The sequence below is a fragment of the Pseudorca crassidens genome, chromosome 8, assembly GCF_039906515.1.
Source record: "Pseudorca crassidens isolate mPseCra1 chromosome 8, mPseCra1.hap1, whole genome shotgun sequence".
Lineage (NCBI taxonomy): Eukaryota > Metazoa > Chordata > Mammalia > Artiodactyla > Delphinidae > Pseudorca > Pseudorca crassidens.
In genome coordinates this window covers 100,356,845-100,381,135 of record NC_090303.1, presented here as the reverse complement: position 1 = coordinate 100,381,135, position 24,291 = coordinate 100,356,845, and the positions used below count along the sequence as shown (strand labels likewise).

The 24,291-nt window shown below is 50.3% G+C and overlaps 1 protein-coding gene across 3 annotated transcripts; it reads left to right on the top strand.

The window, feature by feature from the left end:
- The first annotated feature begins 3,179 nt into the window (after window positions 1–3,179).
- On the top strand, window positions 3,180–23,411 carry ZNF746 (zinc finger protein 746). 3 transcript variants are annotated; one of them, XM_067747325.1, is made up of 7 exons: window positions 3,180–3,414; window positions 6,339–6,638; window positions 6,762–6,843; window positions 7,828–7,941; window positions 18,797–18,988; window positions 19,485–19,610; window positions 20,766–23,411. In XM_067747325.1, exons 1-7 carry the CDS (start codon window positions 3,391–3,393, stop codon window positions 21,815–21,817), a joined length of 1,890 nt encoding a protein of 629 aa, XP_067603426.1. In that variant the 5' UTR covers window positions 3,180–3,390; the 3' UTR covers window positions 21,818–23,411. The 3 variants fall into 3 exon arrangements, with proteins under 3 accessions (XP_067603426.1, XP_067603425.1, XP_067603427.1); XM_067747324.1 differs by having other exon boundaries at window positions 3,182–3,414; window positions 20,763–23,411; XM_067747326.1 differs by lacking the exon at window positions 3,180–3,414 and adding an exon at window positions 3,789–3,902 and having other exon boundaries at window positions 20,763–23,411.
- Window positions 23,412–24,291: the final 880 nt, after the last annotated feature.

Sequence of the window (24,291 nt, the reverse complement as noted above, 5' to 3'; positions counted from 1 at the left end):
GCCTCGGGTTTTAGTTACAGCACATGGGGTCTTCGTTGCAGCATGCAGGATCTTTAGTTGCGGCATGCGGGCTCATAGTTGCAGCACCCGAACTCTTAGTTGCGGCACGCATGCGGTATCTTGTTCCCTGACCGGGGATGGAACCCAGTCCCCCTACATTGGGATTGTGGAGCCTTATGCACAGGACCACCAGGGAAGTCCCCCACAAAACTTACGTTTTTGAGAAATTGAGTAAATATACTGATATTTGGGGGAACCAGAGTTCTAATTGTGGGAGACAGGAGGTATAAATATGGAATGAAGATAGGCAAGGAAGAATTGTGGAGTTGGACTGGAATCATAAGTAGCTGTGTGAATACACAAGCACACATACACACACACACACACAAATACACACGTACATTTTCTAACTCTGCCCTCTGAAAAGGTGCTAGAAACAACATCTCAGTTGCAATGAGCACTCCTAATGCCCATATTGTGGTTATTAAATATCATTTAAAAGAACCAGAGGGACTTCCAGGTGGTGCAGTGGTTAAGAATCCTCCTGCCAATGCAAGGGACAAGGGTTCGAGCCCTGGTCCGGGAAGATCCCACATGCTGTGGAGCAACAAAGCCTGAGTGCCACAACTGAGCTTGCGCTCTAGAGTCCATGAGCCACAACTCCTGAGCCCGTGTGCCACAACTACTGATACCCGCGTGCCTAGAGCCCATGCTCGGCAATAAGAGAAGCCACCGCAGTGAGAAGCGTGCGCACCGCAATGAAGAGTAGCCTCCGCTCGCGGCAACTAGAGAAAGCCTGCAGGCAGCAACGAAGACCCAACGCAGCCACAAATAAATTAATTAATTAAGAAAAAAAAAAAACGAACCAGAAACTTGGAGATTTGGCTGATTCCACAGCTGGGTAAGAAACCTAAAATGTGAACCATGGAACATTTTGTGCCAGACAGTAGGAACGTGCTCAAAAACTGATGGGAACACGTCAACAGAACACAGGGCCAGCTTGAAGAGACTCGCCGCTAGCTAAATTTGGGACAATCTGAGCATCAAAACAAATGGAGGAATGTGTTATAGCTCATTAAATTAGAGAATCCATGAATCCATGTTAGTAGGTTTTTTTAAAAAAAAATTTTTAGGTAGAGAAAGGAAAGCTTTACAAAATCTTTACCAACAAATCAACCAATAAATGTAAAAAGGGTAGAAATATAAAAATCTTCATTTTATGACCATCATTGTAAAAATTGACTTAGATAAGAGTTTCAGAGACCATCCCTTGTACCAGCTCTGTACCGAATTTTTAAAAATTGTAATTTTGTGAAGGTATTTTTCTCAATATTCCCCAAATTGTACAAGCTTCAGGCCCACAAAACAGGGGTCCACCCTTGGTAGAGGAGATGTGTTATTTGGGAAGGAAAGATCACGTGGAAGAAGAGCTGGTGGGGGAGGTAAAGGACCTCGGGGCAGATTCCAGAACATTCTCCTGTAGTGGAAGGGTCGACTTTGCGTGCTCAGGAGTTTCCTCCAAAAGGCAAAAGGGTGCAGGGGCTCCAATCGGGAAATGCCTATCCCCTACCCTCAACCCCACATTTGAGAGGCAATCCCGGAGAGCTGGGTGTGGGGCGGAGGGGACATGAGAAAACAGCTGGGCTAGCATCAGTGAGAAAAAGAAAATCAGGCACTCGGAACAGACCTCTCGCAACCGTGTGAATACAGTGTCGCCCCACCACCATGCCTGGGGAGAGTCCACTTTCATACCCAAAGAACGCATCCGGGATGACGCCCTTGCTGTACGTTCAGCCCAGGCTGATGAAGCGAAAACAAAGGGCACCTTAAGACCCCGGCGGCCAGACCCGAAGCCCAGCAGAGTACAGAGCACGTGGTGCGCAGGTCCCTCTTCAGCAGAGTCCCACTTAGAGGAAATTCTCAAAGGAAATGCATCTTCACGGCCACATGGGGGCGCCATTCAAAGGCTCCTTCCATCCGCCGGCCCCGGTTCGCCTCTTAAGTTTTCCGACTGATAAATTTATTTTTCTCTCCTTGTCTTAAAAATACTATTCTTGTTATTACAAAATATTACTATTACGAAATTTTAAAAAATTAAGTTAGAAAATGTATAAAAATGGCTTGTGTTCTCACTGTTAAAGAAAACTACTTGACTATATGCTTCCAAACCTTCCAATGATAATATATGTAATCATTTTATAATCATTTTATATATATTATATATACTATATATAATATATATATAATAATATAATAATTCTGGACAGACTTCTCTTAAAATATCATGAACATCTTCCCATACAAAGTTCTTCACCAAAATAATTTTAGGTGATGGTATTGTGTTCCGTTGTCCATCCCATTAAAAATATTTTTTATAGCTAACCCACACTTTATAGAAAGTTCTAAGTGGCTGCCCACAGGGATTTAGTGAGCTATATTCCTATTGTTGGAAGAATTTTTTCCATTTCAAATCAAAGGTAGACATGAGGTACAGCTGTCCAAGTAAGTAAACACACAAGAAGCCCAGATCGCCCCGCAGGACCTCAAGCAGCAGAGGCGACGTGGCGGGCGCCCCAGGGGAGAAGGCGCTGGTCTCCTGGGGTTCGCATGGGGGGGGGGGGCGGCCGCCGTCGCCGTGGTCACCGGGGGCGGCCCGGCTCCCCCACTGGAGCGGGGAGATCCTTTTTGGTCACCGAGTCCCTCGGGGCGCGGGGGACCAAAGTCCGAGGCTCTCGCGGCGGGCGGCAGGTCTGGCGCTGAGTCCGGTCGGCGACTCAGCGCGCACCCGGCCGTGTTCGTTGGGCCTAGGGGTCGGGGACTCGGGGGATCGGGGTGTCGGCGGAGTGGCAGGCCAGTGGGTCGGTAAGATCAAGGGGCCAGGGGGATCGGCGGGCCGGTGGATCAGGGGCCGGGGGGTTGGCGGGTCAGCGGCAGGGTGGGTCGGCGCGTCGGCGGGTCGGGGGTTCGGTGGGTCGGGAGGCCGGCGGGCCGGGCAGTGTCCGGGGCTCGGCTGGCAGGCGGGTGGCACAGTGGCAACGGGCCGCCGGGCGGGGCTGGGCGGGGCGGGGCGGGCGCCGCGCCTGCCGTTCGCCTCTCCGGGCTGCAGGTGGGGCTGTGCGGCCGCGCTGCCTCCAGGAAGCCTCACGGGCCTGCGCCGGCTCCCAGGATGCAGTGTGGACCGGCCGGGCGCTGACGGCGGCGGCGCGTCTGCGGGCGGAGCGGCGCGGGCCGGCCAGCGAGGAGCGCGGCGACGCGGGTGGGGACAGCAGGGCCGGGCAGGCGCCGCCTGCGGAGAGGCCGGGGGCCGGCTAGCGTGCGGCCGCGCGGCGGCGGCGGCGGCGGCGGCGGCGGCGGCGACTTCCTCCGGGCCGAGCCGGACAGCGCAGGGCCATGGCCGAGGCGGCCGCGGCTCCGGTAAGGGCGGCCCGCGCGCACGGACGTGCGGACTCGGGGCCCGGGCGGCCCGGGCCCAGCATACGGCGCCGCAGGCCCTAGGGAGGGACTCCGGGGGTCGGGCCGGGCCGCCGGGCCTGGGGCTCCAGCGAGCGGGACGCGGGGTCCGCCGGGGCCTAGGCACCCGCCGGCCAGGCCCCCCGTTCCGGGCCGAGCCTGAGCAGGGCGGGACCGGCCGTCCGCGCACCAGAGGCCGCCCCACGCCGAGTTCCTGCTGCCCTCCGGGGCTTCCTGCCCCCGCCCCATCCGCTGGCCCCCTCGTCTCCGCGCCCCCCACCCCGCGTCTCCTTTCTCTGCCCACCGCTCAGCCTTGCGTTCCCTTCCCCCCAGCTCCCCCCAGCGGCCTGGTGGCACCTGGGAGGCGTCCCGAGCGGCGGCGATTCCGCTGGCACCGAGGCCCCTCTGCGTGCCCGGCTCGCTCGGGGTCGGGGCGGAAGACAGCTGCTCTGGTTCGTAGAGGGACGCAGGCACGGCACCAGCCCTGTTAGGCGTGATTTTGTCCTCACAGGAAACCTAGGGGGTAGGCTCTGATTCTCTGTCATAAAAAAGAAAAACCCGAGGCCTAGAGAAGTTAACTTGCCCAGGATCGCACGGCTAGAAAAGGTGTGGAAAGACAGGGTCGCTCTGTGTGCTGGGACACACTGGCGCTTTGGGGGAAACAGGTACACTGGTGATGGTAAAGCAAGGCAGAAGGAGGTGCGTGCACCTTCCTGGCCTGTGCTGCTGTGATTTGAGCTGGGCTTTTAGGGAAGGCTAGGATTTCATCAGGCTGAGCTGGACCCGTGGAGCTTTTCAGGTAGGGAGGAGGCTTGCACACAGACTGGCAGGCAGTGCCGGGAGGAGACAGAAGTCGTTTGCCTGGAAAAGATGGCTTTGGTAGGGAGGCACGGGGAGAGGAGGCTGCAGGGAGAGTTGGAAGGGGTTTGAAGGCCTGCCTGGACTTCATCCTATGGGTGGGGAGCCATTGAAGGATTTGGAGTTCTCTTCCCATCAGCTGTTCTCAAGCAGAGAGTTTCCGCTTCCCTGGCAGGAGTTTGAGGCCAGCCCCATCTTGTCCACCCACTATTCAGCGAGGAGCTGGGCTTGAGTAGAAACAGTCGCCACCTCTCACCAAATAGTGTGAAGGCCTCACACGAGGCTCCCTGGCCCCGTTAAAATGTAAGAAAACTGCATGTGTCTATAAGGTTGGAGTTTATGCAGATGCCCTTTTCATGGAACACAAAGATTATAATAATGGCAGTCAGATGTTCTTGGAGGCTGAGTGGGATTTCTGGGGTTGGGGAGCTGGGCGATAAAGTGAAAGGACACTTCTGAAGCAAACGTTTAGAGGCTGGGGTCGTATGTCTGGGATCGGTCAAGAGAGGAGGAGTGAGGGGAAGGGAAGAAACGTGGCCTCGCACCCAGGGGCAGGGCTGCACCAGCCCAAGGTGCCAGCCCAGTGCAGTCTTTGCAGCCTCAGAGCAGAGCCACCTACCTCCTGAGCAGGAATCCCACATCCAGTTGTTTCTCTGCCAGTCCAGCTCCTCTCCGTCCTTTGAGGCCCAGCTAAAGCCCTACCTTCTTCAGGTCAGAGGTCATCTGGTCCAGCTGCCTTCCAAACCACCACAAAATCCCTGATGCTCCACCCTTGCCAGTTTTTTCAGCCTCTGCTCAGACTCTCCTGTCGCTATTTTCTGAGGCACCCTCCCATGTTCTAGTTCTCAGTGACTTCCTCTGAATGAACCCACACTGGTTCCTACCAGTCACTTTTCAATTTTGCAGATAGTCACCAAACATTTGTTTAGGAATAGTTTTCAGAATGCTGTAAGGTACCATTGATCCTCAGGTGCTGCCAGAAGGTATAAATATCAGGGCTTCCTCTCGGACCCATGGGTCCTACCTTCAGATGTGGGTCGGGGGGGTCTAGTGGTCGAGCCCCACCCAAAGCAAAATGCGCCCTTGCCTCGGTGTCCCCAGCTGCCGGTCATCTAAGCCACGATTGAACTGTCCAGCGACAGGCAAGTCAGGGGAATGACGGTTTATGATGGTTGCAGCACATATAAAAGTCTCACCTTATGGCATATGTCTCACCTTCCTCACCAGTCTGTAAGGTGTGTCACTGATCCTGGGGCAGCGACAACAATGTCCGAGACCGTAATTCGCCCCTTGGGAAGGGTGGGAACAGTGAGAGAAAAAAGTCAGTCTCACAAGGGCAGGGGCTCGTGTTTTGTCAAAAAGTCTTAACTCTTGGCTGGGGGAGATTTGCAGTAATGGTGATTTTTAGTTTGAGGTGGGTGGTAATTGGACAAAATTAGATTGTCCTGGGGTGGAAAGGAATTAGTCATCAGACTTCCATGTTTATTAAAGAGACAAGAGTTGCTTTTTAATAAAGCGGTTGAGCAGCGCTTGTGTTTGTGTCGTTTCAGTGAACCAGCTGTTTTTTTTGCAAGGTCGTCATCAGTAGACAGATCTGTGCAATTATGATGGGAGGTGCTGGCGGGGCTCTAGTAAATCTGCAGTTTACTATTTCTCCATTAAGACACCCCAGCAGTGCGAAGTCACAGTTGATTTAGCAAAATTGCACCGAGCGCCTACCACGGGCCCCTCACTGTGCTGTGAAGATGCAGCGCTGCCTTCAGAGAGCTTGTAGAGGTGGATGCGGGAGGTTACTGTATAGGGCGGCGAGTGCCCTGATGGGGGTCTGCAAGGAGTGCTGCGGAGGCCTGGAGGCAGGGCACCTGCCCAGAGGAGCTGACCGCCAGGCCGAGATCTGGCCTGTGGCACAGGACATCCCCACTTCCCACACGTGCGCTGCCCCACTCAGCTCCCTGATGCCTCAGAGAGAGGGGCTCAAGGAACACGGCGGGCGGAATGATTGATGCTGTTCTCCTCTCTGTTTCTGCAAGATTTCTCCGTGGACAATGGCAGCTACAATTCAGGCCATGGAGAGGAAGATCGAATCGCAGGCTGCCCGCTTGCTTTCCCTAGAAGGTCGAACCGGGATGGCCGAGAAGAAGCTGGCCGACTGCGAGAAGACGGCCGTGGAGTTGGGGAACCAGCTGGAGGGCAAGTGGGCGGTGCTGGGGACCCTGCTGCAGGAGTACGGGCTGCTGCAGAGGCGGCTGGAGAACGTGGAGAACCTGCTGAGGAACAGGAACTTCTGGATCCTGAGGCTGCCCCCAGGCAGCAAGGGCGAGGCCCCCAAGGTAAGCCCTGGGCGCCGGGGGTGGGACAGTCCGTGCCCGTCAGCGTGCGGGTGAGCGTGCGTGACACTGTGGTTCCGGGTGCCCGTGACCTTTGATGATATGGCCGTGTATTTCTCTGAGCAGGAGTGGGGGAACCTGTCCGAGTGGCAGAAGGAGCTGTACAAGCACGTGATGCGGGGCAACTACGAGACGCTGGTCTCCCTGGGTAAGGCGTGAGACTCTTTTCTTGGTTACGTGTGATTTGGGGAGACCTCAGCTTCTCTCTTCCTTCTGGTGGCTTTTGTCCTGAGGATATGTAAATCGCTGGGAACCTTGACCAGGCACGGTTATCGCCTCTTTTTCCTAAAGATGAGCCCTGGGTGACTGAGTCAAAGGCTGCCTTCTACTTGGTGAAGTTCACGGGGTGCCAGACCGGGAGGCATGGTGGCCCCTCTCCTAACCAGGCTCAGAGCACAGCCGTTTCTGTTCTGCTGAGACCTGGAGTGGAGAAGGCTCCCACCGCTCTCAGATCCAGTATGATCAACCCAGGTTTGAGAAGGACTTTTTCTCTCGCTGAGACATGAGGCCTGACCGAGTGGCTCCTCTGGGTCGGCGGAGAATGTGGGCAGACCATGCTTCTCAGAGCCAGCGCTGCCTTCACACCTGGAGGCTTCCCCACACGCTGGGCCTGCCGCCGCTCCCTTCAGGCAGTACCCCCAAGAAGGCCTGGACTGTTTCTTCTGGGCTTATTACCTCTTGGGATGGTATCTGTGTGACCCCAGGTCTGAAGGCAAAAGGCATGGTTATGAGGCTGGGAGCAGGTGCGGGTGTGAGGTTCTATTTCAGTTTGCAGGAATGTACGGCTTCTTAACCTCGAGACCCTATACCAGAGTGTCTTCAGCTCAGCATTGCATCTTGGGCCAGATGAGGCTTTGTTTTGGGGGCCATCCTGTGCCTCATAGGATGTTCGGCAGTGTCCCTCTTCCCAGCAGATGCCAGTGGCACCTCTCCCCCAGCCCCCAGTCGTGACAACCAAAAATGTCTCAGACTTTGACAAATGTCCCCTAGGAGGCAAAATTGCCTATGGTTGGGAACCACTGCCCTTTACCAATCAAGAAATGTAGTTTCTGGGCCATCTTGGTTTCCCAGGCTGCCTGTCCCCAGCTCTGAACGGAACGTGGCAAAAGCTAACCCTTCTGTCTTCCCCCAGACTATGCCATCTCCAAGCCCGAGGTCCTCTCCCAGATTGAACAGGGGAAGGAGCCGTGCAGCTGGCGTCGCGCTGGCCCCAAGGTTCCAGATGTTCCTGTGGACCCGAGTCCAGGTGAGGGGTTGGGGGAAGGCTAGGGAGATAGCAGGCAATCAGATGGAAACAAAAGTAAAGGGCCAGGGAAGGTGTGACCTTCTTTCCAGGGAGAACCAAGGAAAAACATCAATGGTTTTTTTTTTGTTGTTTTTTTTGTTTTTTTTGTTTTGCGGTATGCGGGCCTCTCACTGCTGTGGCCTCTCCTGCTGCGGAGCACAGGCTCTGGACACGCAGGCTCAGCGGCCATGGCTCATGGGCCCAGCCGCTCTGCGGCATGTGGGATCCTCCCGGACCGGGGCATGAACCCGTGTCCCCTGCATCGGCAGGAGGACTCTCAACCACTGCGCCACCAGGGAAGGCCAACATCAATGTTTTAAACCTGAGTTTTCTTATAGTTGAATTATGACCTATAGCCTGTTCAGCTAACACTCCAGGAATACTTCCCAGCGTGAAAACAGGCAACAAACTTAGTCTTTTAGGAAAGAGATGGTGCCAGTGGCTCAGCATTAGAGGAAGAAGGAGGGGGACACAGACAGGAAGGTAGAAGATAATAAAGACAAAATTTAATTCATTCATAGCTTTACAAAGAGTCAGCCTTGCCTCCACCTGAGAACCAAATTTCACTTAAAACCATTAGTAATTACAGAACATAAACCCCTTAGCCATGTCTCAACATGGTTAGAGTCACTGATTTATTTAAAGGTGAATCTGGATACCCGATACTACGGTCTCAGATTTTCCTGGGCCAGTCAGCACGTTTGAAAGTTAAGGAAAGGACAGGTAGACACATGAGAAAAGCCAAATGGCTGACGGGAAAACCTTGCTGGGTTGGGGGTCAGCAACGGTCTGTCACTTACCAGGGAGACCCCGCCCCTGCAGGCTCAAGACCACCTCCTCCCAAGACTCCTTGTCTGCACCACCTGCCTTGGGGCTTGCCTTTCGTCTGAACACCTGGGTTACTAAAAAGTCTTATATGTTTAATTTGTGATTCACAAAATGTGTCTTCCGTGTTTGCTGTGTCACTGCAGTTAGATTTTCCCTTTCCCCGGGGCAGGCCGTGTTCAGAAATCATTCACCAGTTTAGGTCAACAGGGACAGTGCTGAAAGCTAGAAATTGACTAAGAGCAGAGTGCTGTCTGGATGGAAAAGATAGTTATGACACGTGGGGCTGCCAGCGGCTTACCTTGGGTGGGAGGTTCCCCGTAGGTTTGTTTTATCGTATGTGGAGGCCTCCCTGGATGTAATCAATATACACGATAATGAGAGTGAATAGGGGCCTGGAAATGTGGTGGCTTCTGGGGAGTCCCTGCCCAGCCCTCCCCTCCGGCACTCAGAGCTCCCCTCTCAGGCCTTGAGCCCATCAGCGGGATCCCTGGGTGGCCCTCATCCCCGCCCACCTCAGTCCAAGAAGCCGGGACCCCCGGTCCACCCTCCCCAGCTCTGGGCTTTGTGCAGCTGCTCGTCAGACCTCCTCTCCCACTTCTCTTCAACCCCTAAATCCTCCCAGCTGTGCTTGGGGAAGTGGGTGCTCAGCAAGGCCGCCAATCCTCAGGCTCCTCCCCAGCTGTCCACCCATTCTTGCCCAGCGGAGACCTGCTTCCTGCCCTTTCCTCACCCTCTTTCCCTGCCTGGAGGGTGCTGCTGTCACTGGGGTCGTTGCTCCTCAGTATAGCCTCTCCTGGTTTTCCTCCCACCTTTCCTTTGCTGTTTCCTGCTGCCCTTTCTGATCTTTAAGCATTGGGGTGCCCTCAGCCCTCCTCCGCCTCTCTCTGCGCCCACACTCCATCCTTCCGGTGGGCACTCCCACCAGGGCCTCTCCCCTGAATCCTGCACGCCCGCCGCCCGGTCTGTCTGCACGTGGACAGCTGCCGGACAGCCCGCTTGGACCACGTGCCTCCCCGAGCTCCTCGTCTGCCCGTCAGAACCTGCTCCTCCCACAGGCTTCCCCACTGCAGTAGGAGCCCTCCGTCCTCCAGCTGCTGGCCCAGAACACAGGGGCCATCCCTGACCCTCTTTCACGCGCAGTCCCCACCGTTGGGAAACCCTGCCAGCACTCCTCCAGACTCTCCTGCCTGTCCCCCTGCCCCCAGGCCCGTGGTTTCCTGCTTAGAGTATTGCGGGCACCTCCCACCAGTCTCGCTGCTCCTGCCCTAATCCTCCAGAGTCTGCTCCCCACCCAGCAGCCAGAGTGACCCCTTTACAGCACAAGTCCTGCGTCCTTTGGCTCCCAACCCCTGCTGGCTTTCCATCGACTCACACAGCCAGGCTTCTCTCCCTCTGCTTGTCCCCCACTCGCTCAGTTCCAGGCACACCGGCCTCCTTGATGTTCCCGCAACACTCCAGGCTGGCCCAGTCTCTGAGCCTTTGCACCTGGCAGTGCCCTCTGCCAGGAGTGCTCTTCAGATATTTCCTGGGCTCAACCCATTACCTCCTTCAGGTCTCTGCTGAAATATGACTTTCCCTAATCACCCTATTTAAAATGGCAGCCCCTCTCCCCACCCAGAGTTTCCAGGCTCCCTTTCCTACTTTGGTTTGTTCCATATCCGATATCATCTATTATGTATATTTCATATTTTACATTATTATATATTTTATATTTATAGACTTTATATAGACATAGATATTACATATGTATAACTAGAATATATTTCATATTTATAGATTATACATGTTTCCTATTGATAGACGTGTATGTGTCTGGTCACCACCCTCACCTTCATTAGGATGTAAATTTCAAGAGGATGAGCACTTTTATTTGTTTTGTTCATATAATCATTCTGGCCTAGAACACTGCCTAGCACAGAGTAGGAATTTAATAAATATTTTTGAATGTATCCTGTGTTTCATAATTTAATCGTGTGTGTGTATAATATATTTCTGATACAATTTAAATTCCTTTTTAGATCTCCCAGTCTCATTCCTCCTCAGGGTAGCCAGTTGTCCAGAAGTTGTTTGTCCTTTCTATCCACATTTTAAAACTTCTTTGTATACATATGTAGCCATAAACAATATATAATAATGGTTTTGTGTGTTTTGAAAAATCACGTGTCATCATCTCTATCACTCGGTATTCTGTGTTTCATACTTATCTCTGTCAACGCATATAAGTCAAGTTCGTTCATTTTAATGGCTACTCAGCATTCCGAAAGCAACTACATTACAATTTTTTATCCATCCCTGCATTGAGTTGCACTTAAGCTGTTTCTAACTTTTCACTGTCACAAGTGGTACTGGAGTGTACATTCTTAAAGGTGTCTTTTTGTGTCCATGTGCTGATGTCTCTCTAGGGAATAGACCTGGAGGAGGAATCCCAGTGTGGAGGGCATGCCCGTCTGCACCTCTGCCGTTGCCAGCTCACCCTCCCCATGGTCACACTGGCGTACATACTCCCCAGCAGTTAAGAGGACCTGCTTTCTTACTTCCTTGCCCACTTTTCAGAATTAGATGTTTGCCGATCTGATGGAAGTGAAATGGTATCTTGTTTTAATTTGCATTTCCCCAGTTCTTAGTGGAGCTGAGCATCTTCAGATGTTTATTTGGGTTCTGCTTCAGTGAATTATCTTTTTCTGTTTTTCTCCTGTTGTTTCTCATTATCTTACTGATTCAGGTCTCTTTATATAGTTCTGGATACTAACGCTTTGTCTGTTATTTGCATTACAAATATCTTCTCCCAGTCTGTGGCAGGTCTTTTAACTTTGTAGTTCTTAGATAGAAGTTTTAATTTTTGGTAGAGTCATAAACACCAGTCTTTTCCTTTATGATCTGTGCTTTTTCTGTCTTAAAATATCCTTTCCTGCCTCACTCTAGTCTTGCTTTTTACCTTTAAGTCTCTAATCCAACTAGAATGAATATTTGGGGAGGTTACAAGGGAGAATTTAAAAAAATTTTCCCCACAAGACATCTAGTTTTCCAGCAAAGTTGGCTGGAGACTCTCCCTTTTCTCCAATGATGTGTAATGCCCATTTGGTCACGAACCAGGTTTCCATATGTGCACGCGCCGTTCCTGGGCTCTTTACTGGTTTCTTTGGTCTCTTTGTCTATCTCTGCACCAATTCTCACTGTTTTAGTTTCCTACTAAGCCTTGATATGTAGTAGACTAAGCTTTCCCTACTTGTTCTTCTAAACTTTTCTTGGCTATTCTTGGACCTTTGTTCTTCTAGATGAATTTCAGAATCTTTGTGTCAGGTTCTCAGAAATTCTGTTGGAATTTTGATTGGAATTGCATTTCTTTTGTAATTTCATTTCTGGAGAATTACTGTCATTGCAGTATTGAGCCCCCTTACCCACAGGAAGACTTGTTTACTGAAGCCTTCTGTATGTGCCTGAATAGGACTTTACAGTTTTCTCCTGACCATTGTTGTTTCTATTGTGAATGAGATTTTTAAATTAATTACATGTTTTAAATAGTCGTTGCAGGTGTGCGGTAAAGCTGTTGACTTTGTTTAGTAAGAAAAACAATTTTCTCAGCTCTTATTACTTCTAATGACTGGTCAATTTAGAGTCTTAGGTTCTTTACATGCACAATTGTGCTCTCCATAGACAGCACAAAAGTTATCTCTTCTTTTTAAATGTTCGTAACTTTATTTTTCTGGTTTAGCAGTGGGCCTACGACATGGTTAAATAGTAGCTGTGATAGCTGGCATCCTTGTCTGTGGGATACTTAAAGAGTTTCGGCATTTAGGATGATTTTTGCCGTAGACTTTTGAAGATACTGTTAGTTTAAAAGAAGTTTCCTTCCACTTCTGGCCACTGTTTTTAATCGTGAATAAATGTTATATTGTATCAAATGTTGTTTTTTGTTTTTTTAATATTATTTTATTTCTTTAATACATTTTACTTTGTATTATATAACATAAACAAAATACATACAGAATAAAATACATAACATAAAATACATAAAGTTTAGAGAACAATTGGTAAACACCCATATTCCCAACTCGCAGCATAAGAAATAGATCATAACCCGATCTATTTCCAAGACCCCACTGTCCCTCCCAGACCCCAGACCCCTCCCTTCCTCTCACAGATAAACGCAAAATTCAGACAGATGAGATCAGTCCCTTGCTTTTCCTTACATTTTTATTACCTATGTATATGTTCCTAAGTAACATTGTTTAACCTGGTTTTGAACTTTTTATGAATGAGATCATACCATATATACTCTTCTTTAACTTGCTGTTTTCATTTGACTTTGTTTTTGAGAGTCATCCATGTTGGTGTAGTACAGCTGTAGTCATTCCTTTTCGTTCTCTCCCACCCAGTTAGGCACCCCACCAGAGGTGCCACCAGGGATGCTCCTCATCGGCGAGTTTGGGAGCAAGGATTGGACAAGCACAGTCCTTGCCCAACCTTCTTCCCTTGGGCAGCTGGCTGCCCCCAGGGACAGGCAGTCTCTGCTGCTCTGCTGGGGAGAGCCTCCTTCACCATGGTCCAGGGTGACTTCCTGATCCAGGGTCAGTGCTGAGGGCCCCTCTTACATAAAAGCTGCATCCTCATTTATCAGTAATAAAAAGAGTTTACCCTCACCAGCCTTCCTCTTTTGTTTTATTTCTCTAATTGTTAAGATCCATGACAGGGAAGAAAAATGGTAATTACCAGGCTCCCTTAAAACCCTAAGAGTGGACAAAAATGCAATTGTCTTTTATTTATTGATATTTCTATCTAGGAACCTTGCCAAAATTCTCATTAGTACTAATAACTTTTCCAATAATTGTCTGATGAGTCTTGGGTTTTCTGAAAAGATAATCATATCCCCTATGAGTCATAAGAATTTTTTGTTTCGTTTCAAATCTTTATGATTTAGTTTTCTCTTGTTTTACTGTGCTGGCTGAGAACTCCCAGAAAATCCTTAAATAGAAGTGATGACAACAGGTATCTTATTGGTTCATGATGTTAAAGAAGATACTTTTTAACTTTTCACATTGAGTCTAATATTTGTTAAAAGTTTTTTGATCAGTGCTGTTTATCAGGTTAAAAGAGTTTGGTATATGTCTGGTCGACTAGATATTTCTAACAGGAATCGCTGTTGAATTTTTATGGAATGCTATTTTGGTATCTATTGAGATGATTATATGATTTTTCTTCTTTAACTAGTATGGTAAATTATGTCATTTTCTCATGTTGAACCAACCTTGCAATTTTGGGAAAAAAACCTAACTTAGTCATGATCCTTTATATACATTGCTGGACTTAATATGCTAATTATTTTGTTTAGGATTTTTGAATCTTTGTTCATGAGTGAGACTGGCCTTTACTTTTCCTTTCTCAGACTGTCTTTGGCTGGTTTTGGTATTAAAGATATGTTATGATGTATTCCCTCTGTTTTTATTTGCTCAGGGAGTTTGTGTAATATTGGGATTATCTATTCTTTGAATGTTTTTCTTTGTGGGGGAGATTTTTGTCTACTAAGTTCTTTAGTAGCTATAGGACCTTCTTGATTCAGTTTTGGCAAGTTCTAGTTTTTCTAAGGAATTTGTTCATTTCCCCAGAGTTTTCAAATTTCTTGGAATAACGTTCATAATATTCTATTTTTTAATCTCAGCTACATCTATCATTATGTCCCTTTTTCATTCTTCATGTTGGTTATTGGTGCTTTCTCCTTTTCTCTTGATAATCTTGCTAGAGATGTATTGGTTAATATCCTTTCCAGAGAACCAACTTTTGCTTCTCTGTGTTCTTTGTTTCTTCTTTTATTAACTTATACTCTCATAGTATTTCCTTTCTTTTTATTTTATTGCTTTTATTTTATTGCTGTTACTTTCTAACATCTTTCATTGACTGCTTGACCTATTAATTTTCAACCTGTTTCCTCTTTTTTAATATAAGTATATGAGGCTACAAACTTTCCTCTAAGTACCATGTAGATGCAGACACACATTTTGATAATTTTTTCATTAGCATTGGGTTCCAAATAGCTTCCATTTTCATTGTGATTTGTCCTTAGAGCCTTGGATTATCTAGAAAGCATATATATATATATATATAATTTTAGTATATATGGGGAGTTTGAGGATATCTGTTATTGATTTCTAACTTAATGCTGTTATAGTTAGAAAATAGATGTGTAAAGTACTAATCTTTTAAAATTTATTGAAGTTTGTTTTATGGCCTAGAAAGTATTCATTTTTTCTTAATGTTTTGTATGGCTTGAGAAGCTTGTGTTGTCCTTGTCTTTAAGTTATGCTTATGTCCATTTGGTCAGTTTGTTAATAGTGTTGTTCAGATCCTATAATCTTTGGTTGGCTTGGTTTACCAGTTATGGAAAATGGTATGTCAGTCCCCCACAGAGGAGGTGGATTTGTTCATTTCCCCTGGAGTTCTGTCAGTTTTGCTTTATTATTTTGAAGCTGTGTTATTAGATTTAAATCATAGAATTATTGTACCTTTCTGGTCAGTTTACCATTGTGCAGTGATTCTTTTTTATTTCTATGGATACTTTTCTTTTTAAGTCTATTTCATCTGATATGGTATAACCACATCTTTTTGTTTTTAATTGTTTATTTGACTTAGCATATCTTTTATTGTCTCACACTGCTTTTGCATCCTTCTGTTTTAGGTGTGTCTCCTATAAACAGCACGTAGCTGAGTCTCTTGTTTGTTTTTAGTCTGCTCATCTTTACGTGTGAAATGTCCAGAACAGTAGGCACCAGCCACATGTGACTGTCAAGCACTTAAAGGGATGAAATATGTCTAAATGAATACTCTGGATATATTTGGATATATTGGGTTAAAAAAATATTGCCAAAATTATTTCACCTGTTTCTTTCTACTTTTCTAAGGTAGCTACTATCAAACCTAAAATTAGATATGTGGCCCACCTTGATCTCTGTTGTACGGCGCTGGTCTAGATCATTGACATTGACCATGGCCACTAGGGTGTTCAGATTCTTAGCCACCATCTTAAATTGTGCTGTGAGACCTTAACCCTGCCTTTCCTGTATTTATTTTTTTCCCCACGCCTCCCTTGAGAATGACTCATTTAGATTTTTTCTTCCTTAAACTGTTATTATTTTTAATTAGTTTGGAACACCAGCCTGGGGTGTGTCAACTCCCAGGGGAGACTGTTCTCCCCACTCAGCTAAGACCAAAGGCCAGAATGGGCAGTTGCCTTTCACAGGGCAGGTTTTCACCTTTTTTATGTTTAGTGCACTGGGAACATTGCTCTTTGGTCCCAGGTTTATGTGTGTGGTGGTGGTGAGGGGTCTCCAGCCCAACCTTCCACCCTGCTTAAGCACCCGGCTTCTCACATCTATCTGCCCCAGGTGTGCACAGTCCATTGCAGCCCAGCAGTAGGGGAATGGGAGATGCCCTACAGTTTACCGTGGCTGACTTAGGCTTTCTTAGAGGTCATCCATGCTTAAAAATTTGTGTGTTTTTATACTCTACCCATCATTTTTAGATACTCCATATTAAGGGGAGTTTCTCTGCACAGCTAGCCAGCCATATGCCAGAAATGGAAGAGTTGAATGCTGCTTCTGTGTCTGTTGAGATGACTATTGTTTTCTCCATTAATCTGTTTGTGAGTTGTGTTACTGTATTGTCCAGGGGTAGCTTATCCTTGAGTTCTCAGGAGAAACCCAGTTTGTTCATAATGTACTGTCTCTTCTTCTTTTTTGAAAACATATTACAGGATTTGATTTCTATTTCTCTCATTTAGAACCTTTGCGTACCTGTTCATAAATGACCATTTTATGAATTTTTTCATACACTGTTCTCTAGTTTGTGCAATGAGAATTATACTGGCTTCATTTTGACAGCTATTTTCCCTGTCAAATATTGAAAATATTATCTTCTGACATCGTACTTGCTGATAGAAATCTGCTTTCAGTCTGAATGTCATTCTTTTCTCTCTGGTGCCTTTTAAGATTTTCTCTTTGTCTTTGCTGTTCCATATCACATGAATATTGTCTAGGTTTATATTCTTTTTTATTTCCTACTTAGGAAGTGGTGTTTTCCTTCAAACCATGGGCTCAGTTTTGGAAAATTCTCAGCCATTATTTCTTTACCTGTTGCCACGTATCCATTTCTTATTCCCTCCTTCTGGGATTTCTGCCAGCATATGTTAGAACTTCTCGTTTAATCCTCCGTGTCTCAACTTCTCTTTCATATTTTCATTTCTTTATCTCTCAGTGTTGTACTCTGGATTGTTTCCCCAGATCCATCTTCTAAGTCACTAATTTTCTCTGCAACTGTGTTCATTCTGTTGTTAAGCCAGCCATTGTATTTTTTATTTCCATGACTGTTTTTGTCATTTCTAGAATGTCTATTTGGTTCTCTTTCACATCTGCCTTTTAAAAAATAATTTCCCATTCTTGCCTTACAGATTCTGTTCCTTCCTTTATTTTTTTGAATATTTTAAACATACTTATGCTACTGTATCCTTCGGCCTATTCCTTTTCTGTAGTTTGCAGGAGTGAGTTCTGCCATGGCTCTCATGCCGTTTGGCTCCTCTTCTGGTTTGTAAGTTTAGCCTTTTAGTAGGGGCCCCTTAAGGCCTGCCTTGTGGGTGTGCCCCTATGGGCAGGTTTGCATTTGCCTCTGTTTGGGGCCCTCCTGGGTTGCCATGGTTCTCAGCCAATTTTTCTATGAATTTCTCAACTTTTCTCAGCTGCACCACGTGGTTAGTATGAAGTTAGTGTGGACACAGAAATCTAATCTATCATGGGTGGCTTTTCCATCCATGGCCCAGGACAAGACGCAGCTTCCTTATTGTGCCCCTGCGTGGGTGGGGTTTTAGTCCCCATCTACCTGATGGGACAGAGCCTCATGGCTCCTGGAGGATGCAGGCAGCTCAGCTCTGCTCTCACCTCACTCGGACATCAAAGCCCCGCCCCTAAGGCCTGCATCCTGTTTCAACAGCTCTGCTTGGTTCCTGCTCAAACTCTTGATTTGACTTTGTGTTTTTTCTTTGATTCTTTTTTTTCTTTTTAATTTTTTTTTTTCGGTACGCGGGCCTCTCACCGCCGTGGCCTCTCCCGCTGCGGAGCACAGGCTCCAGACGCGCAGGCCCAGCGGCCATGGCCCACGGGCCCAGCCGCTCCGTGGCATGTGGGATCCTCCCGGACCGGGGCACAAACCCGCACCCCCTGCATTGGCAGGCGGACTCTCAACCACTGCGCCACCAGGGAAGCCCTTTTCTTTGATTCTTATATCTGGAATCTTTCTTTTGTGCTCACGTAAATACATGTGTAGGGGTAAGGTTTTGGGGACGGGGGTAGATTTTGTCTAGCATTTCTGTGTTTAAAGTGAGAGCAGGACCTCCCTAGGGCAGCACAGTCTTGCCCATGGACCAGAGATCCAGCCCTGAGAATGCGTTTTTTTTGTTTTATTTATTTATTTATTTTTGGTTAGGTTGGGTTTTTGTTGCTGCGCGCGGGCTTTCTCTAGTTGTGGTACGCAGGCTTCTCATTGTGGTGGCTTCTCTTGCTGCAGAGCATGGCCTCTAGGCGCACGGGCTTCAGTGGTTGTGGCACACGGGCTCAGTAGTTGTGGCTCGTGGGCTCTAGAGCGCAGGCTCAGTAGCTGTGGCGCACGGGCTTAGTTGCACTGCGACACGTGGGATCTTCCCAGACCAGGGCTGGAACCCGTGTCCCCCGCATTGGCAGGCAGATTCTTAACCACGGCACCACCAGGGAAGTCCAAGAATGCGTTTTGTACTCCTCACTTTTCCCTGCCTGACCCGTGTGCTCAGTACCATGTGACCACATGCTTTGCCTGGAAGACCCTGCAGTCCCTGTTTGAGCTCTTGCCTTCCCTTTCCACCAGGCTCTTTTGCTGTTTGACCTTTGCAAGGCCCCGTGTGCCTTTCCTTGGCTGGGTGTGTGTCCACCCCAGGGCCCCTGATGCTGTCACTCACGCACTCTCTTCTTCTCAGGCTCAGGGCCCCCTGTTCCTGCCCCTGACCTCTTGATGCAGATCAAGCAGGAAGGGGAGCTCCAGCTCCAGGAGCAGCAGGCTCTAGGCGTGGAGGCGTGGGCAGCCGGACAGCCAGACATCGGGGAGGAGCCGTGGGGCCTCAGCCAGCTGGACTCCGGAGCAGGAGACGTCTCTACCGACAATGCCTCTGGTGAGTGGCTGAGGCTGGGAGCAGACAGCAGGAACCAGATGCAGGGACTGAGGGCAGGACCTGGGAGAAGAAGTTCCTGCAAGCATTGCGGGGGGCTGTGGGCTCTGGCCTGACGAGTTTAGAAGATTTCCCACCTTACGGCAGGGGTTGCCCCGAAGGACATCTTGCTGGTCCCTCTGGGTTCCATGATGCTCTTGTCCTGGTATTCCTCTGCCTCACTCTTGCCAGCCCCCTCCTGGTCTTCTTGCCCCAGCACTGGACATTTAAATCACCAGCTGCCTCCTATTAAAGAGGGGCTGTGTGACAAGAGTGTGACGTCTGAGCTTCCGGGTGCCTCAGAGAAGGGGACGGAAGCAAACTGGTTCAGGAGAGGTGGGGTCGTTGTGCTCGGGCAGGAGAGTCACCGGTGGGGTCTCGGGGCAGCTGCTCCGCCTCTCCCACGGGGTCTGCCCGCTTCTTTCCCTAACCCACTGGCTCTGCTCTCTCTTCACTGCAGGCGTCCACTCCAACTTCTCAACCACTATCCCGCCCACCTCCTGGCAGGCGGATCTCCCCCCTCACCATCCCTCCTCCGCCTGCTCGGACGGGACGCTGAAGCTCAGCACGGCCGCCTCCACGGAAGGTACGGGGTGTGGAGGGAGGACTGGAAGGGCTCATGTCTGCCCCGGAGGCTGCGTCAGCCGTGGCCCCTGGTGGTGCAGCCAGCAGGCATTTAGGTGCCGGTGATGTGAACACTCTGTACAGTCTGTCCCTTTTCTCCTTCTAGATTCTTAGGCTTGAACAGTCTTTCTTGAGACGGTCCATTTTCCCACAGTTCCTTTCTTGTGTTAACCAGTCAATCCTGACAAGCTGAACCCTTAAGGGGATGTACCTCTTGCCCAGACTCAGCAACCCTGGCTCCTCCCTGACCTGGAAAAACCCAAACCCACCTAGAACCGCTTCTTAGATATCAGCACTACCAAAGACAGGTGTCCACAGGCCCGAATTGGGAGGAACTGCCTCATTTATGTATTAGTTTTCTACTGTCTTGAAAGGCAGTTATCTGTTACTTTAAGTAATAATTTCTGTCATATTTTGGCACCCCAAAATTGTGCTAGAAGCCTAGATCCCTGATATAAAACTCTAGGGCATGAAATTCAAGTACATTTACGTAAAATCCAACACACTTTCACTACTACACTAATATTTTTATCATTAGCTAGCTGGCTACATTTACTGAATGCTTAATGCATGCAAAACAGCATGCTAAGTGCTTTCACATGTGCTGTGTGGTTTAAACTTCAAGCAACCCTGTGCAACAGGGTATTCGCAGAGGAGCTTGCCTGAGGTCACTGCTGCTCTGTGGGGAGCCACGCTCCAGTCTCAGATAAACCTGAGCCCAGCTCTGTGCTTCTGCCTCTCGGGTGCATTGCCACCAGTGGTCAGAGCTCCTTCCTTGGCATAACTTCATGATTAGCCTTAAGAGCCAAAGTGAAAATGGAACGCGGTGAGCAGATGCAATGGTTGCTCTCCTGGGGTGAAGGTTCTAGAACAAGGGGAGCAGATAGGCTGGTTGCTTTACCTGTGGTGAAGGTCTGGAACACGATGTCCTCACCCACGGTTTGAGGCAGCCACCTGACCGCCTGGGGCATCTCTGCTGAAATGGTTGGATCCGGAGGCTTCGAGACTAGGGCTCAGAGTGGCCGTAGTTGGGCCAAATGTCCCGATGAAAGATCTTCTCTTTGTAAGTGGGGAGGGGACAGAATGATACCTGGTCTGTCTGTCTCTTTCTCAGCAGATGTAAAGATTGTGATAAAAACTGAAGTCCAGGAAGAGGAGGTAGTGGCCACACCAGTGCATCCTACTGACCTAGAAGCCCACGCGACCCTGTTCGGACCAGGCCAAGCCACAAGGTTCTTCCCTAGTCCTGTCCAGGAAGGAGCCTGGGAGAGCCAGGGCAGCTCCTTCCCCAGCCAGGACCCCGTGCTGGGGCTGAGAGAGCCCGCCCGGCCCGAGCGCGAGCTGGGCGAGCCCAGCCCCGCGGTGACCCAGGACGAGACCCCTCCAGGGGACTGGCTCTTCGGGGGGGTCCGGTGGGGCTGGAATTTCAGGTGTAAGCCTCCCGCGAGCCTGAACCCGAGGACCGGGCCTGAGGGTCTGGCCTACTCCTCGCCCGACAACGGAGAGGCCGTGCTGGACCCCGGCCAGGCCCCGAGACCCTTCAGCGACCCCTGCAAGTACCCCGGCCGGACCAAAGGCTTCGGCCACAAGCCGGGCCTGAAGAAACACCCGGCGGCTCCCCCGGGGGGGCGGCCGTTCACGTGCGCCGCGTGCGGGAAGAGCTTCCAGCTGCAGGTCAGCCTGAGCGCGCACCAGCGCAGTTGCGGGGGGCTGCCCGACGGGGCGCCGGGGGCGGCGGGCGGCGCGCGGGACGGCAGCGGCCTGCGGTGCGGCGAGTGTGGCCGCTGCTTCACGCGGCCGGCGCACCTCATCCGGCACCGCATGCTGCACACGGGCGAGCGGCCCTTCCCCTGCACCGAGTGCGAGAAGCGCTTCACCGAGCGCTCCAAGCTCATCGACCACTACCGCACGCACACGGGCGTGCGGCCCTTCACCTGCACCGTGTGCGGCAAGAGCTTCATCCGCAAGGACCACCTCCGCAAGCACCAGCGCAACCACGCAGCGGGCGCCAAGCCGGCCCGGGGCCAGCCCCTGCCGCCGCTGCCTGCCGTGCCCCCCGACCCCTTCAAGAGCCCCGCCTCCAAAGGACCCTTGGCCTCCACGGACCTCGTGACCGACTGGACTTGTGGCCTGAGTGTCCTGGGACCCACCGACGGCGGGGACCTGTGAGGCCCCCGCGGGCGACCCCCGCAGGCCCAAGTGTAAAGAGGCGCTTCTCCAGACAGCAGGGTGGTGCGAAAAGCTTCGAGGCGGAACGGAGCCTGGGGGAGAACCAGATTCCCAGTTGCTGAACCGATCACTGGAGCGGGAGAAACTACCAGACAACGCAGCTCCCACCTCTAAACAAAGTAGAATTCTCTGATTGTGAAACTGAGCAGCATAGAATTTTAAGTAATTTAATTACGAAACTTTTTTTTTTTTCTAATTCTTGAAGAGAAAGCCGTTAAATAGTAGTAGCAGCAGTTTAAACTTCGTAGTGTACCTTTGGTTTCTGGAGTGCGTGTGTGTGCTGTGGGCTGTGTCCTTACCAAGTCTGACAGAGGGTGCGACGGAAGCTTGGCTGGCCGGGGACGCGGGCGAGGAGGGACCTGGACCTCCCTGGCCTCAGTGACCCCTAGGGATGGGCCGTTCTCTGCACACAGTCCCAGGGGAGCGGAGACCGGGCTCTGCCCAGGGCCAGGCTGGGAAGTAAGGCCAGCCGGGCGCCGTGGAAGCCCAGCCTCAGCTCGCGGGCAGGAGGACTGAGGAGCAGTAGCCCAGCGTCTCTCAGCACCTGCCTTTCATCTGCGAAGGCTCTGCGCCAAGTGCCCGCCGTGCGCAGGCGCTCTGCCGCTCCCCCCCCCGCCCCCCCGCCCCGTGACTCCTGGGCCTCGTAAAGGAGAGCTGTCCGGAAGCACCGTTAGGGATGCAGGCGTGAGGCAGGGGCTGCAGAAGCAGGGCCGGGAACAGAGCCTCACCTGCCGACCCCCACAGGGGAGGGGCTGCCCTCTGCTCCTGCCAGATGCTCGTTTCCTTTTCTCTTGGTGTGGTGTGTGTTCTCGCTGTCCAGACGCTTTCACATGGAACCTCATTTGATCGTTACTGTGCCCTAGTGAAGCACGCCGGACGAGCATCCTTTCCTGTGAGAGATGAGGCAATAAGCTACTCAGAGGGGACCCATCTCAGCCTCGCACCCCGTGTGCACGATGAGTGCAGACACTTGGGAAGAGGCTCAGGTCAGACTTGGCTCATCCTTCTGGAGCATCAGTTTGGGGGAGGAAAGCTTTTCATTTTGCCCTTTTAGAAGGTTTGCCCCACATCTGCCTGAGCAAAATCATCAGGCCTCAAGCTTTAGCCAAGTGGCAGCCTTGGCGGCCGGTGGGCGCTCACCCCCGGGAGGGGTCGGGGTTGAGGGGCTGGGCCAGGGGCAGGGCTTGCTCGTTCCCTGGCTGACATCTTGAAGGTGGAATTAGAAATGGGCCAAGGTTTCTTGATTCCACCCCAATGCTGTCTCTGCCACACGACTATCCATTCCCGTTTTGTTGAAGCAGACGCTGGTTCCTTGTCCTCTGGGGAACTTGTTTCCCGAGGGGGGAGACCGTCACTTCTGTTCATTCAGCTCCCTTGTGCGTACTTTTATTAGGCAATAGACTAGTTAAGAAGATTGTTTCTATGTACTGTATATTTTGTACCAGTTTACACTTCTAATATTGATATAACTGATATTTTGAGAAACAAATGAAGAGGAGACCTCCTGTTAAAATAAAACCTAACCAGCACCGAGGCGGTTTGGTGGGTCCTGTTCTTAGACCCGCGTCTTTGGCCCTGACGCCACTACATGCATCCCCCGCGGCAAGGGTGCAGTCGGCTTTCTCTGCGCCCTCCTCAGGGTGGCCTTGGACCCAGGGAGGCAGCTGTCCCTGAGAGCTGGGATGGGAGAATCCGGAGAAGTTTGACTGTGGAGATAAAACCGACACCTGGAGGGAAAATAAAACCACATCCAGTCACCTCGCTTCAGAATATAGTCATGGTTTTTGTCATTAGTTTAGTATGAGATCATGTATATGAAGACAGGAAGAAAAAATTGCAGGGTATCAAAGAAGAACTGAAGCTGGATGTTTTCTCTTTACATCTTTTCTTGGCTGGGCAGAGGCCAAGAAAGGATCTGGGATGCCTGCAGTGGCTGTAACCCTGGTCTTGGAGTGAAATCCCTCCAATGGCATTTGAGCCAGGCCAGCTGACACCCATATTCCCACCAACTAGGGTTAACACTTGTTAACATTCTATCTCATGTTTTGTTTTCAGTCTCGTTTGTTTTGATTGTTGTCTTTTTAAGAAAATGAAAATGTAAAAAATTTAAAAATCCACTCGAATTTGCCACAGAAGGCGTGGGAGTGGGACGCAGAGAAGGAAGGGGAGTGGCTCTCATCCAGGCCCATCGTGAGATGGCGGGCACAGGCCATGGCGCCTCATTCCTTCTCAGCAGCCCTGACCTCTCTGCTGTGCTTCTGGCCCACCGCCCCCACTGGACATGTCTCTCGTGCTTGGAAGCCAACCGGGATGCATGTGGTGTCTGCCCGGCTGGCGGGGCTCCTCCTCCACCACCACACCCTCGCCCGTCCTCACATGCATTCTCATGCCCTCATGCTGCCTGCGTGTCACGC

Excerpts from the sequence above, each read along its gene's own strand:
- ZNF746 (XM_067747324.1), top strand. The coding sequence starts at position 3,391 with ATGGCCGAGGCGGCCGCGGCTCCG. Across the intron at positions 6,639-6,761 it reads GCAAGGGCGAGGCCCCCAAG|GAGTGGGGGAACCTGTCCGA; the intron begins GTAAGCCCTGGG and ends TTCTCTGAGCAG. Across the intron at positions 18,989-19,484 it reads CTCTACCGACAATGCCTCTG|GCGTCCACTCCAACTTCTCA; the intron begins GTGAGTGGCTGA and ends TCTTCACTGCAG.